The 15,342-nt window shown below is 42.3% G+C and overlaps 1 protein-coding gene across 3 annotated transcripts in view; it reads left to right on the plus strand.

The window, feature by feature from the left end:
• Positions 1-15,342, plus strand: part of ANO10 (anoctamin 10) — a 262,836-nt gene that overhangs the window by 27,039 nt on the left and 220,455 nt on the right. For all 3 annotated transcript variants that reach the window (XM_050938400.1, XM_050938402.1, XM_050938399.1), the window contains exon 6: positions 2,345-2,914. In XM_050938400.1, the coding sequence (XP_050794357.1) occupies positions 2,345-2,914 (570 nt within the window). The remainder of the gene's footprint in view (positions 1-2,344; positions 2,915-15,342) is intronic.

The following is a 15,342-nucleotide window of genomic DNA, read 5'->3' on the forward strand; positions in this document are numbered from 1 at the left end:
ATCTAAACTATTTCCCTGAAACTTTTGGATAATTGATGTTGCATGGCAGCAGGTTAAGGGAAGTTATAAAAGTGTAATTTTCTTTGGGTTAATGAACTTCCAAAGTCCATTAGCCAAGACTTTGGAGATTGAACCCACTGGCAACAGAAGGTCTTCTGGTTTGTATCCCTCTTTAACACCCTCCCACCCATCTCAGGGGAAAAAAAACCTGGAAAATTAAATGTAGGAAAGAATATATTTAATGCAGTGTTAAAGTTTCACAGTTAAAACACTCAAAAGTCAGGAAATGCCGTAGTTAATTATAGCTTAGTTTGAGCAATAACAGTTCAACCATCTTTGAGTATGAGGAGAATGTTGGGGGAAGAACATTTTCTTCATCATAAAAAGTAATTCTTACAATTTTTAACAACTCTAGTGCCAGTGTAGCTAAGGAGAGAAAGTTAAAATCGGTTCTGGTGAAAACTGTTTTTGATTGCTATTCTATTCTGATTTTTTAATCATGCCCATCACAGTGGTATATGGGCACCCAGTTACGAGGGTTTGAAAATTGTACTTCAGGCATTAATTAGCATTCCTTACCAATCTTTTAAGTGATGGATGCATAATACTGTTTATACATACATGGAAACATAACTACATATTGTACTGAGAAGGAAAAAATGCTCTTTCAGTTGGATAATATAGTTATAAGGTATGAATTGTATGAGACAAAGCTTTGTCATGGACTTTGTTTTTCTGGCATACACAGAATACTACAAAATAGAAGATGCTACATTTATATCGAAGATTGTAGAAAAAATGTTTAATATTTGAGAAATTATATGCTAATGTAATAAAAGATTAAATTGTAATGTATACATGCAAATACATGGGGTCATGGAAGATTGGATATCCATTCTTTAAATTCAACATTTTTATTGTACTTTTGAGTAGTTGACTGGTGTGTAAGCTTAAGAAGGTCCCTCAGGAACTGAAGAAACTTAAATGACAGAAATTCCCATGATTGCTTCAGAACATTTAATCTCTCAACTAAAATAAAAAAAAATCCACATAGTTAGAACAAGTCTTTGCCCAGGCTAAAGAACATCTTTTGGGCTGGGTGGTTCTTAGTGATCTTTCCACGTTAAGCTCAGTCTTTCATAGCTGCAGCAGGCCTCTGCCTAGGCTAAGCTTTTTCCAGTCTTTTTCAGGGCTGGAGCAAATCTTTCCAGCTGGGCAGGCTTCTAGGATAACCTCAGTCCAAGGCTAACAGGCTCTTGCAAAGATGAGTCAAGCTTTATAGATTCCAAGTCTTGCTCCCCACTAAACTCCAGCAAACTCCCCCACCACACACACACATTAGACTCTGGTCAGCAGTCACTCTGTCAAAATGTCATTTCATAAAGACAATATTTTAATACATGTAAGCAGAGGCTCTGCTAAAATTCTGCATTAGCTGTAATTTTGGCATTTCTTTTGAATGCCTAACTCTTCAATCTTAATTTTGCAATAACACAGTGTTTTAATTGATGTTAGCATTTTGTTTCTACTAGATATTTAATGCTATAGTTGTAGATGCTGAGATAAGTTGTAGTTACGGTTTTCCTACAATTTTTTTTTCTTCAAATATACCTTCTGGTAGTTTTGGAGGTGTGGTAAGAATTACAGAGAAGTAATGATACTGGTTTTCTCTGTTTAGGAAACTGAAATTTGGGCCATTGTCTTAATCTGAAACTTCATTTCATATTACACTGAGATCTATGTTGGGAATTATTTAACATAATCAAATAAGGGCTTGTCTACACTACCACTCTGGGTCGATCTAAGATATGCAACTTCAGCTACGTGAGTTGCGTAGCTGAAGTGGACATACTTATCTACTTACTGTGGTGTCTTCACTGAGGTAAGTCGACAGCTGACGCTCTCCTGTCGATTCTGCTTGCGCTTCTCGTTCTGGTGGAGTACTAGAGTCGACGGGAAAGTGCTCAAGGGTTATCGTGCCTATACTCGATGCAATAAATCGACCCCTGCTTGATTGATCTCTGCCCACCAATCACGCGGGTAGTGTAGACAAACCCTATGATGGTTTGGTGAAATGGATAAGTTGTTTACTTAGTGGTCATATCTGAAAGGAAATTTTGTCTTCAGTGCAACCAGTATGACATGGGAACCTAATGTTCACTCCTTCTTTTAGTGTGCCAGTCAGATAACTCTTTTGTGTCTTTATAAGATAATGCAGTTCCTGTTGAAGATTTTAGTATTTCTGTCTCAGAATATTTTAAAAAGCTTTGTGTGCTTTGAAAAATAAGTTCTTTTGGTGTTTTCCCCCTTTCCTTGGCTTAGGTTTTTTTTTCTCTCTCCGCAGATCAAATCCGTTGCTATTTTGGTGAAACGATTGCTCTGTATTTTGCCTTCTTGGAATACTTCACATTTGCTTTGGTTCCTATGGCTTTCATTGGGATTCCTTACTATGTGTTTGCATGGGAAGACTATGACAAGTATGTGATGTTTGCCTCATTCAATCTGCTTTGGTCTACAGTGATCCTTGAAGTTTGGAAGCGCTGCTGTGCTATTATGACTTACAGATGGGGGACACTGTTGATGAAGCGGCAGTTTGAGGAACCGAGGCCAGGATTTCATGGTGTTTTGGGAATCAATCCTGTCACTGGCAGGGAGGAGCCGGTATACTCAAGTATTAAAAGACAGATACGAATTTATCTGGTGTCCTTGCCATTTGTGTGCCTTTGCCTCTATTTCTCACTGTATGTCATGATGATTTACTTTGAGTTGGAGACTTGGGCTCTGGATTTTCATGAGGAGAATGAGTCTTATTTTAGCAAATTAATGCTATTTTTGCCCAGCATAATCTATGCTATTGTGATTGAAATGATGAACCGCATCTACCGTTATGCTGCAGAATTCTTAACATCATGGGGTAAGACTTGTCTTTTTTTTTCTTTCTACTTTTCTTTTAAATGAGAAAGTAAGAAGCCCAAACATTTAGAATAAATATATGTAAACACATTTCCTAGTGAAGAAGGCATTTCCTAAGCTTACTGCTGTGTACATACTCTTTGGACAAATCCACTGTTTAGTTGTGAAGGAGTATCCACCCCACAGTGTCAGAGAAGGAGTTAAAAGCAGCCTCGGGAGGCTGTACAGGGAGCAGCCAATTGCCTGCTCCTTGCAACTGCTCTCCAATCAGGGCCCAGCATGCCCATATAAAAAGAGCTGCAGGGCCAGATGCTGTGAGATGCTGCAGGAAGCCCAAGGAGGGCTAGCACCTTCGACAGGGTAGCTGCTGCCAGAGACCAGGGGAGCTAGAGAGAGAGCTTCTGGCTGGCTGCTGGGACTTGCAGGCTTGAGGCCCTGAGAAAAGGGGAAAGAAGGTAGTGGAGCCGTGGGAAAGTGGCCCATGGAATTGAAGCAGCACTGGTGAGATGTTAAGGAGAGGCTGCTAGATACAGGGTTCCTGGGGTGGAATCAGAGTAGTGAGTGGCCCTGGGTCTCACTCTTTTCTCCCCACCCCCACTTGCTGCTGGGAAGTGTCTGAACTGTTGGACAGTGATACCTTCCCCCCGAAAGGGGGAAGCACAGACGACGACTTAGCCAAAGGGCTGAGTCAAGAAGAAGACCCTGCGGTTTGGGGAGCTGAGAGAGGAGCCGTAGGCAGGAGCAGAGACCAAGTGCTGGTGTGCAAATTGTGGATGTGGGTGTTGGCCTTGAGCTAATCTCCAGCATGACCAGGAGGAGGCACCGGTCTGGTGATGGGAGCTGCACCCTGAGACAAGGATATGTTATCAGGACGACTTCTCTGATGCTTGATCATATATATAAATTTTCATTCCAGTCTTAGTGTGCATTTGCCTCCCACACTTAAGACTTTTGGCCAGAAGTGTCCATTGGATCCACTCATGTTCCCTGAGTTCCCTTGTGCTCCTGTACCAATGGTATAAAGGACAGTGCAGGACCAGTTGCCATTTGGTTCCTTCTCATTGCCTGTGTGGCTTGAGATGGACTTCCCAGTGTCTCTCTCTTTGTTAATGATTTTTGGAATCAATTATATGTTAGTGTTTGTTATTTAGTTAGTTAGTTAGTTAGTTGACCATTGGCACCTCCCCATATTATGATAAATTATAGTTAGTTTTTGGGAAGTCTTATTAATTCTTCCTTCCCTTGCATCCGTTCCCCACCAGACTTTCTCTGGTACCAGGACTTTTTAGGAAGTCACATAGAAAGTCACTTGGATTCAAATACTACCCCTCTTGTGACGCAACAGTTCTAGTTCTTGATGGGCACATGAGATGTCACAGAATCGTAGGACTGGAAGAGACTTTGAGAGATCTTCTAGTCTAGTCCCCTGAACTCATGGCAGGACTAAGTATTATGTAGACCATCCATGATAGGTGTTTGTCTAACCTGCTCTTAAAAACCTACAGTGGAGGAGATTCCACAACCTCTCTAGGCAATTTATTCCAGTACTTAACTATCCTGACAGGAAGTTTTTCCTAATGTTCAGCCTAAGCCTCCATTGCTGAAATTTAAGCCCATTGCCTCTTGTCCTACCCTCAGAGGTTAACAAGAACAATTTTTCTCCCTCCTCCTTGTAACAACTTCTTATGTACTTGAAAGCTGTTATCATGTCCCCCCCCTCAGTCTTCTGTTCTCCAGACTAAACAAACCCAATTTTTTCAATCTTCCCTTATAGGTCATGTTTTCTAGACCTTTTGTTGCTCTCCTCTGGACTTTATTGTCGATTTGTACACATCTTTCCTGAAATGTTACACCCAGAACTGGACACTTGAGGCCGTATCAGTGCAGAAGAATCAGTGTGTCTTGCTTACAACACTACTGCTAATACATCCCAGAATGATGTTGTGTTTTTTGCAACAGTGTTACAATGTTGACTCATATGTAGCTCGTGATCCACTATGGCCCCCAGATCGCTTTCTGCAGTATTCCTTCCTAGGAAGTCATTTCCAATTTTCTGTGTGTGCAATTGATTTGCATTTGTCTTTATTGAATTTCATCCTGTTGTCTTCAGACCAAACCATTTCTCTAGTCTGTCCAGATCATTTTGAATTTTAATCCTATCCTCCAAAGCACTTGCAACCCCTCCCAGGTTGGTATTGTCCGCAGACTTTATAAGTGTATTCTCTCTACCATTATCTAAATCATTGATGAACATATTGAACAGAACCGGGCCCAAGATCAATCCCTGCGGGACCCCACCCGTTTAGCTTGACTGTGGACCACTGATAACTACTCTCTGGGAATGGTTTTCCAACCAGTTATGCATCCACCTTATAGTAGCTTCATCTGGGTTGTATTTCCCATAGTTTATTTATGAGAAGGTCATGCAGGACTATCAGAAGCCTTACTAAAGTCAAGATATACCACATCTACCGCTGCCCCTCCACCTCCTCCTCCACAAGCCTTGTTACCCTTCAAAAAAAGCTATTAGGTTGGTTTGACATGATTTGTTCTTAACCAATCCATGCCAACTGTTTCTTATCATCTTATTAACTTCTAGGTGTTTGCAAATTGATTGCTTAATTATTTGCTCCATTATCTTTCCAGGTACTGAAGTTAAACTGTGTGGCCTGTAAGTCCCCAGGTTGTCTTTAGCCCCTTTTTATATATTTGCACTATATTTGCCCCTTTTCAGTCCTTTGGAATCTCTCCCATCTTGCATCACTTTTTGAAGATAATCTCCAGAGGCTCAGATATCTCCTCAGTCAGCTCCTTGAGTATTCTAGGTTGTATTTTATGAGACCCTGTCGACTTGAAGACATCTAACTAGTCTACATATTTTTTAACTTGTTTTGTTCCTATTTTAGCCTCAGATCCGACCTCATTTTCACTGGTGTTCACTATATCAGATGTCCAATTGCTACTTAACTTTTTGGTGAAAACTGAGATAAAAAAGTCTTTCAGCACTTCTGCCATTTTCACATTTTCTGTTATTGTTTTTCCCCTCTTGTTGAGTAACGGGCCTAACCTGTCCTTTATCTTCCTCCTGTTTCTAATGTAGTTATAGAATGTTTTCTTGTTACCCTGTATGTCTCTAGCTAGTTTAATCTTTCTTTGTGCCTTGGCCTTTGTAATTTTAATCCCACATGCTTATGTTGTTTGTTTATATTTATCCTTTGTAATTTGACCGATTTTCCACTTTTTGTAGGAATCTTTTGCTGTTCAGATAATTGAAGATCTCCTGGTTAAGCCAGGGTTGTCTCTTGCCATACTTCCTATCTTTCTTACACAGCCTCTCCCCTGGTAGTTTTCTCCATCTCTGAAATAAAAAAAAATAGTCTCCAGTACATTCCAGGAACTTGTTGGATAATCTATGTCCTGCTGTGTTATTTTCCCAACTGATGTGTGGGTAGTTGAAGTCCCCCATCACCACTAAGTCTTGTGCTTTGGATGATTTTGTTAGTTGTTTAAAAAAAGCCTCATCCACCTCTTCTTCTTGGTTAGGCGGTCTATAGTAGACCTCTACCATGACATCACCCTTATTTTTTACTCCTTTTATCCTTACACAGAGATTTCAACAAGCCTGTCTTCTATTTCCATCTCAACCTCAGTTCAACTGTATACATCTTTTTTCCCTGCTTGTCCTTCCTGAGCAAACTGTATCCTTCTATAACAATATTCCAATTGTGTATTATACTACCATATCGCTGTGATGTCAACAGTGTCATAGCTGTGTTTATTAACTAGTATTTCTAGATCTTCTTGCTTATTCCCCATACTTCTTGCATTAGTATACGGAAATCTAAGATACTGATTTGATTTCCCCTCCGTTCTCTCTTGTCTCCCTTATCCTTGCTATAATGGCTCATGTCCCCCCCAGATGAGGGTTGTTTTTTTTTTAATAGATTATCAGGATTGGAAGGGACCTCAAGAGATCATCTAGTCCAACCCCCTGCTCAAAGCAGGACCAATCCCTAAATGGCCCCCTCAAAGATTGAACTCACAACCTTGGGCGTAGCAGGCCAATGCTCAAACCACTGAGCTATCCCTCCCCCTATAATAATGGAGATATACCTATCTCCTAGAACTGGAAGGGACCCCGAAGGGTCATTGAGTCCAGCCCCCTGCTGTCACTAGCAGGACCAAATACTGATTTTGCCCCAGATCCCTAAGTGGCGCCCTCGAGGATTGAGCTCACAACCCTAGGTTTAGCAGGCCAATGCTCAAACCACTGAGCTATTCCTGAGGTATTATGTACCCTCTTGGAGAGTGGAATATCTTTATTCTCATCTGGTTCTGGGCTCTCTAGTTGTGGCTGCTGCAAACAAGAAAAATAGTGCCAATCTAAAATGACCTGATCTGAAAAGGAACAAAGTGTTTCAGTCTGTTTGATAATAAGAATTATTGTGTATGAGCTTGTACTTTGAAATTCCAAACTATCAAGTCATGCTTGCTTTATGTGATTTCCTTTATTATAATTAAGTTTACAACCTTTATTAAAAAATTACCACAGGCGCATAGAGAGTAGTTAAGGTCCCTAATTACTGAAGTGCTGTTGGTGGCAAGAACATCCCTGCAGGTGGCACTGGGTGCTTTGCATATATCCCCTCATGATGGCAACATCAGTGGTAATAAGGTGCTCTACTTGGCTCTAGAGTTCTGAGATCTTGAGAGAAGTACGCTCTGCAGTGGAGGATCTTCTATCTGAGAGATGGAATTAATCTGGTGCAGAAAATGTTGCCCTTCATTCCTTGAAGGATTCTCATATCACATTGTGCTCTCTGGGAGTGTACATGCCTGCAAACAAAGAAAACACAGAACCCACACTTACTCAGGGCAGAGAAATACTTCATGCACTTTCAACTTTGGAAGACCTGCACAACTACCTAGAAATTAATAACTCGAAAAGAGAGAGTCCTTTTTGGCACCTATCTTGGCCTCTCAGTCAGCATCTTCTAGCAAACAGTCCTTTTGATGGGATGATCAAGAGCTGGATACTGACCGTTTACTTGGTGAGAAGGTACAGAACTCCATCCAAATTATTTTTCAACTATTTATGTTGCTTGGCCTAAAGGTCAGAGAAAAGTCTGTTCTGTTATCTTGTTATCAACACAGTGGATAGATATTTAAGGGCCATTCTAAACTCCAGAATGACCAGAACATAGTTTCCTCAGGGCAGGTTTGAGACTGCTCATCTCCTAGCTTCAGACAAAACCTTGAACAACAATAAGAACTAGTCCCATCTGCTGGGTCATATGGCATCCTGAACTTTTGTCATGCCAGAAGGCACTTATGCTGCATGCAAGGCTGGCTGAAATCTCTACATTCTGAGCAAAGATAACTGATATATGGCTCTGATGGTTTGAGGATGTTCCCTCCTCCCTGAGTTGGCAGAAAGACCACCAACAGAGCATCCATGGGAGCAACTTTCTCCCCACCCCTTCCAACCAAGATGATACTGATGAATGCTTTACTACTGGCTTTGATCACTACAGGTACAGGGCAAATGGACTTCCCAGGGAAGCCACTTGCACACAATGTTCTGTAACTCAGAGCGGTTCGCAAAGTTTGCATGGAGTTCTTATGTCTAGTACAAGCACACTCCATTCATATAATGATAGACGAGACAACTGCCATGTTTTATACAAGCAGACTCAGAGGAGAGAAGGTTGATAATCTCCTTTATGCAGGGACGTGGTTTAGTTATAGAATTGGTGCATCGAACATCTGATAACACTCATAGGAGTTCACTTTCCAGGTCTGCAAATCACTCTGGCAGACAGTCTGAACAGGCATTTTTAATCAGAACATGAGTGGATAATTCAGTGATTCAACTGATCTTCAAGAAATGGGGTCATCCATCAGACAACTTTTATTTGTGATGGACATGAACTAGAAATGTCACACTTTCTGTTCCAGAGTGGGACAGAATCCAGGATCCCTATTGGATATGTTCCTCATTCATTGGTCTTGTGCACTATTGTATGCTTGGTCACTGATTTTTTTGCTCCTGGGTATATCTGGAGAGATCAGACAAAATGCAGCCAGAGTTGTTCTGATGTCTCCCACCTGGCTACGGCAATTCTGGTATCTAGAACTGATGTGCTTGTTGAGCTGTCCCCCAATACTTCTTCCACTATCCTCAGACCTGCATCCTAGAATGAAGTCACCCTTCATCTAACAGGTTAGTTTCTGAATGGATATCAGAGATACAGAGGTTATGTTCAGTTGCTATACAGAGAACTCTAAATAACAGCAGAAAAAACTTCACCAGAAAAAGATCTACTAAGTGGAGAACATTTTTGACTTGGTATGAATACCATGAACTTCGTGAGATGCCGATCCTAACACTCTTGTCTATTTGCATTAAAGAATTTTGAGAGTTTCAGTTAGTTCTGTCAGGGTGCACTTCACATTTATTAGCACTTATCACTAATCTTTATGAGGTATAACATCTTTTCTTATCCCACTATGTCCAGATTCCATAGGGGTTTGTTGAAAATGTTTGTCTTATTTTGGCAGGTCTCATGGATACCCCATTTGAGCCCATGGCATCATGTTCTTTCTTAGTTATCTCTATGAAAGCCTCCTTTCTTGTGAGAATCACATCAGCTAGGAGGGTGGGAATCATGGGGCTCTTATGGATGACCTCCTGTCTACTATTTTCCATTTTAACAAGGTATTTCTTTAGCCACAGCCCAAATTTCTGTCAAAAGTAGTGTTGGGTTTCTATTTAAATGATGTCCTGCATTTTACCTACATTGTTTTCTCCTGAAGCCCTATTCTAATGATCTAAGCTATGTATCCTTGAAGTGCATAGAATGTTAGCCTTTTACTATCAGCAAATGAAACGTTTTTGGTCCTCTCTTAGGTTATTCTTGTTCTTTGTTGGGAGGTTAAAAGACTACCCCATTTGTACTCAAAGATTACCTAAGTGGGGTTCAGGGCATTTTAGACTCTGTTATGAACTAGTCAAATTAGATCCACCAAACAGTACTAAAGCTCATTCCATTAGGGCACAGGCAGCCTTAGCTGTTTTTTTTGAGAAGCATGCCCATAATTGACATCTGTAAAGCTGCCACCTGGCAATACATCTTTTTACTAGACATTATGCTTTAACAGAAGCATCCAGAGCGGACACTTCTTTTGGCAGAGCTGTTTTACAGTATACAAGAAATGCTGAGCATCCACCACCTTATCTAGGTCACTGCTTGGGAGTCACCAAGAGTGGAATATATACATATTGTGACAAAGTTCCTCCTTTATCTTGGTGGGTCCTGCGCTTTTTGGCGGATTTGCTCACCTCAGTGATCTTCCCCTCTGGTGGAACCCACAGTCTGGGTCAACTCCTCCTGTGTCTGATCAGGAGTTGCGAGGTTTGGGGGGAACCCGGGCCTGCCCTCTACTCCGAGTTCCAGCCCAGGGCCCTGTGGATTGCAGCTGTCTATAGTGCCTCCTGTGACAGCTGCATGACAGCTACAACTCCCTGGGCTACTTCCCCATGGCCTCCTCCAAACACCTTCTTTATCCTCACCACAGGACCTTCCGTCTGGTGTCTGATAATGCTTGATTGTCTGATAATTCCTCAATCCTCCGGTAGCACACCCTCTCAGTCTCAGCTCCTTGCACCTCTTGCTCCCAGCTCCTCTCACGCGCTTCCTCTCCTCTGGCTCCTCCCCGCCTGACTAGAGTGAGCTCCTTTTTAAACCCAGGTGCCCTGATTAGCCTGCCTTGGTTGGCTGCAGGTGTTCTAATCAATGTAGCTATCTCCACTGCCTTCTAGAAAGATCTTAATTGGCCCCAGGTGCCTTGATTAACCTGGAGTAACTACCATTTGGTTACCACGGTACTAGGGATTTGTTTAGCCTGGGGCTAACATACCTGTTCCTCAGTACTTTACTGTAGCCATCTGGCCTTGCCCCATCACAATATGTATGGACAAACATCTGAAGAAAAAGTTTAGGAAATATATGCTTTTTAGTTTTACTATACAATTGGTAAAAGTCTACTTCAGAAAAATCTCATACATACACTGTATTCCACTGAACAAGAAAATTTACCTATACAGCAACCAAAGTTCTGGGAAATTTAGATGTTGTGTTATATAATATTCCACTCCTGGTGCGCGAGCATCCAATACACTCAAGATCAGTCTTTTGTACAGCTGCATCTACTGAGTCTGCACATGCACCCCAAATGCCCTAATGCTCCTGTTCCAAGACCATAAATGGTGGTGCAGGGCCAACCACAACTCATTTATTTTTCCACCACATAATTCAGCTGTACAATAGGACTCTGAAACAGAGGGGAAGAAGGGTGGGTCGTGGAACACATATATATGGACTACATCTTGAATGACACCATCAATAAAAAATCCTCTTAAATAACTTTTTCTTCAAGTGTTTGTCCATACATATGTATGTATTCCACTCTTGGTGACTCCAAAGCAGTGACCTAAGTAAGGTGGTGGGTGCTCAACAGAATCTTACACAGGGCTATTTGGTCCAGACCAAGATTCCACTTGTCTATCAGGAGATTCTCCAGTGGGCTGCCTCCCAGAATGCTGCTGATTTGTTAGAAATGTCAGATGCTAAGAAATGTTTAGTGTCCTGCTCTAGAGCCTTCAAGAGATTGGAAGTTACGGAAATCTTTAAAGGAGTCAAAATATTATAGCAGCAATGCTAGAGAAGGAAAATAATTCCAGTAGATTACAATGGTTTGGGGGAAGGGTTGCACTATGAACAGAGAAAACTGAATGATTTTTTGAGAGGGTTTACATTGAATTAAGGATGATTTAGAGGCCTGAGAAGAGGAGTATCATAGAGGATGAAGTTTGTGTTTAGGTGATTATTTTAATAAAGTGGACCTGATGTTTTGTAATCAATACTGCTATTAAGTAAAATGTTTTGTATTTTGTTTTTCTGACCCATCTCTTCATGCTCCAGAATTAAGTAATGTGTACACTGTATTTATGCAGATTTAAACAAACACATACAAGAATGCATGTTCTGAGCATCAGGGACCCTGGCCATCTGTTAAAAGTAGAAAAATAAATAGAAAACCAAAATAGCAACACATTTTCCCCACATACATAATCACTAGGCATCAAAAATATTACAAATCAAATAAAATCTCCCCATTCCTCAAAGGAGCTCTTTCCCTAGCCATCTGAGCCCTCACAAAATGCCTGCCCAAAAAAATAAAAATGTTAGAATTGTGACCTTTCTGTAGAGAATATCCATTTTATTGTCCTTACTGAAAACCACAGTTGAGCCTGCATAATTAAAAAAACAAAAATGATAGCTTCAGATTTAGAAAAAACCCTCAGATGATTCATGCATAGCCACTCTTTAATTGTAAAATGAATTTCTACTCTGAGAAGTGAGTATGTACAAATACATCACCTTATTTAATTATTGTTTAGGTAGGGACAATGAGCATAAAGGGAACTCACTCACTCACTCACTCATGCCCGTCACCCCAATCGGGGTGTGGGCCGCCAACCACAGATCTCCAGAGTCCTCTATCCTGGGCCATTTGCTCTAGCTGGTTCCAGGTATAGCCCATTTTTTTGCTATCAGCCTGAAGGTTGCATAGCCAGGTGTTTCTTGGATGGCCTCTTTTCCGCTTGCCTTGGGGGTTCCACCGCAGTGCCTGTCTGGTGATGTTAGTTGGCTGCTTACGTAGTGTATGTCCTATCCAACCTCACCTTCTCCTTCTGATTTCTTCTTCTGCTGGAAGTTGACAGGTCCTCTCCAAGAGGTGGATGTTACTGATGGTGTCTGGCCAGCGGATCTGGAGAATCCTTCTGAGGCAGCTATTAATGAAGGTCTGGATCTTCCTGATGGTTGTTTTGGTTGTCCTCCAGGTTTCAGCTCCATACAGTAGAACTGATTTCACATTGGAGTTGAACAGTCGAATTTTTATTGCCAAAGACAGCTCTCTGGAGCTCCAGATGTTCTTGAGCTGTAAGAAGGCTGCTCTTGCCTTACCAATCCTTACTTTGATGTCTGCGTCTGTGCCTTCCTGCTGGTCGATGTTGCTACCTAGGTAGGTGAAGGACTGCATTTCTTCCAGGGGGCTTCCATTCAGTGTGACCGGGTCATTGCTGATGGAGTTAATCCTAAGGATCTTGGTCTTGTCCTTGTGGATGTTGAGGCCAACCTGTGATGACGTGGCTGCCACTATGTTGGTCTTCTCTTGCATCTGCTGTTTACTGTGCGAAAGGAGCGCAAGGTTGTCAGCAAAGTCCAGGTCATCAAGCTGGGTCCACAACGTCCACTGGATTCCGTTCCTACACTTGTAAGTGGATGTCTTCATAATCTAATCAATGACGAGGAGAAAGAGAAGTGGTGACAACAAGCATCCTTGCCTGACTCCAGTTTGCACCTGGAAGCTGTTAGTAAGTTGCCCTCCATGGATCACTCTACAGTGTATACCGTCATATAAGTTCTTGATCAGCTTGACCACCTTTGCTGGGATGCCGTAGTGCCAAAGGAGCTTCCAGAGGGTCTCTCGATCCACGCTATCGAACGCTTTCTCGTAATCAGCAAAGTTGATTTACAACGAGGAGTTCCACTCCATAGACTGCCCGACTATGATGCGAAGCATTGCTATCTGGTCCGTGCATGACCTGTTCTGCCGGAAACCTGCCTGTTCATCTCGTAGCTGTGGATCGATAGCATCCTTCATCCTCTCTAAGAGGACTCGGTTGAAGACCTTCCCTGGCACCGACAGGAGTGTGATTCCTCTATAATTGGCACAGTTGCTAAGATCTCCTTTCTTGGGGATTTTGATGAGATATCCCTCTTTCCAGTCTACCGGAATCACTTCTTCTTCCCATATCTTCTCAAAGAGGGGGTACAGCATTTCCACTGAAGCATCCAGGTCTGCTTTCAGGGCCTCTGCTGGGATGTCATCAGGTCCAGCCGCCTTCCTATTCTTCATCATGGTGATGGCTTTTCTGATCTCATCTCTGGTTGGTTTATCGCAATTAATTGGGAGGTCCTTGTTGGCTGGGTTGATATCTGGTGGATTTGGTAGTGCTGGTCTGTTCAGGCATTCCTCAAAGTGCTCCGCCCATCTGTTCATCTGTTATTCTATTCCTGTTATAGACTTTCCCTGCTTGTCTTTAACGGGACGTTCTGTCTTGCTGAACTTTCCAGACAGTCGCTTGGTAGTATCATACAGCTGTTTCATATTACCGCTGTATGCTGCCTGCTCTGCTTCTGCTGCCAGTTCATCCACATACTCTCTCTTGTCCTTCCTGATATTCCTCTTCACTGCTTTATGGGCTTCAGCATACTCTTTTTGAGCTTTGGCCTTTGCTGCTCTAGTCCTGCTGTTATTGACTGCTGCCTTTTTCTTCTTTCTGTCTTCTATCTTGATCAAGGTCTCTGCTGTGATCCACTCTTTCTGCTGGTGTTTCTTAATTCTAAGCACTTCCTGGCATACTGACTTAAGTGTGTCTCTCACTTTCTGCCATCTGTTTAGTACACTGTCTTCCTCTTCCTCAGGCCGATCCTGTAATGCTGAAAACTTATTCTTCAGCGTCAGTCCAAAATCTTCCTTCGTCTTATGGTCCTTCAGAAGGCTGACGTTGTACTTCTCTCTTCTGTCTGACGCGTCTATCCAGTTCTTTTTCAGCTTCAGCTTCAATCTGGCCACCACTAAGTGATGGTCGGACGCCGCGTCTGCTCCTCTTCTAACTCTAACGTCCTGCAAGGATCTTCTGAACTTCTTGCTACTGCAGACATGATCGATCTGATTTTTTGTCATGCCTGCTGGTGATACCCAGGTACTCTTGTGGATCCACTTGTGAGGAAAGATGCTACCTCCTATGACCAGGTTGTTAAGTGCACACAGCTCCACAAATCTCTCTCCATTCTCACTCATCTCTCCCAGAGCGTGGGTCCCCATGACTTGTTCGTATCCTGTGTTGTCAGGTCCAATTTTGGCATTAAAGTCTCCCATAAGGATGATGATGTCTTTGTCTGGGAGAATCTCTAATATTTTCTGGAGTCTGTTGTAAAAATAATCTTTGTCCTCCTCTTCACTGTCATTAGTTTGAGCGTAGCACTGAACAACATTCACCTTAATCCTCTTCATTTTAGTTCTGAAGGATGCTGTGATGATCCTGGGACCATGTGCCTCCCAACCAATCAGTGCTCTCTGTGCCTGCTTGGACAACATGAAGCCTACTCCCTGTGTGTGGGGTGCGTCGCTCTCTTCATGTCCTGAATACAGCAACAGCTCTCCTGTCAACAGTCGTCTCTGTCCCGCTTGCGTCCATCTTGTCTTGCTAATGCCTAATAGGGTCAGGTTGTTGCTCCTCATCTCTGCTGCAGCCTGCGCCGTCTTTCCTGACTCGTACATGGTCCTCACGTTCCA

Source organism: Gopherus flavomarginatus, chromosome 2, assembly GCF_025201925.1.
Source record: "Gopherus flavomarginatus isolate rGopFla2 chromosome 2, rGopFla2.mat.asm, whole genome shotgun sequence".
NCBI classification, from domain to species: domain Eukaryota; kingdom Metazoa; phylum Chordata; order Testudines; family Testudinidae; genus Gopherus; species Gopherus flavomarginatus.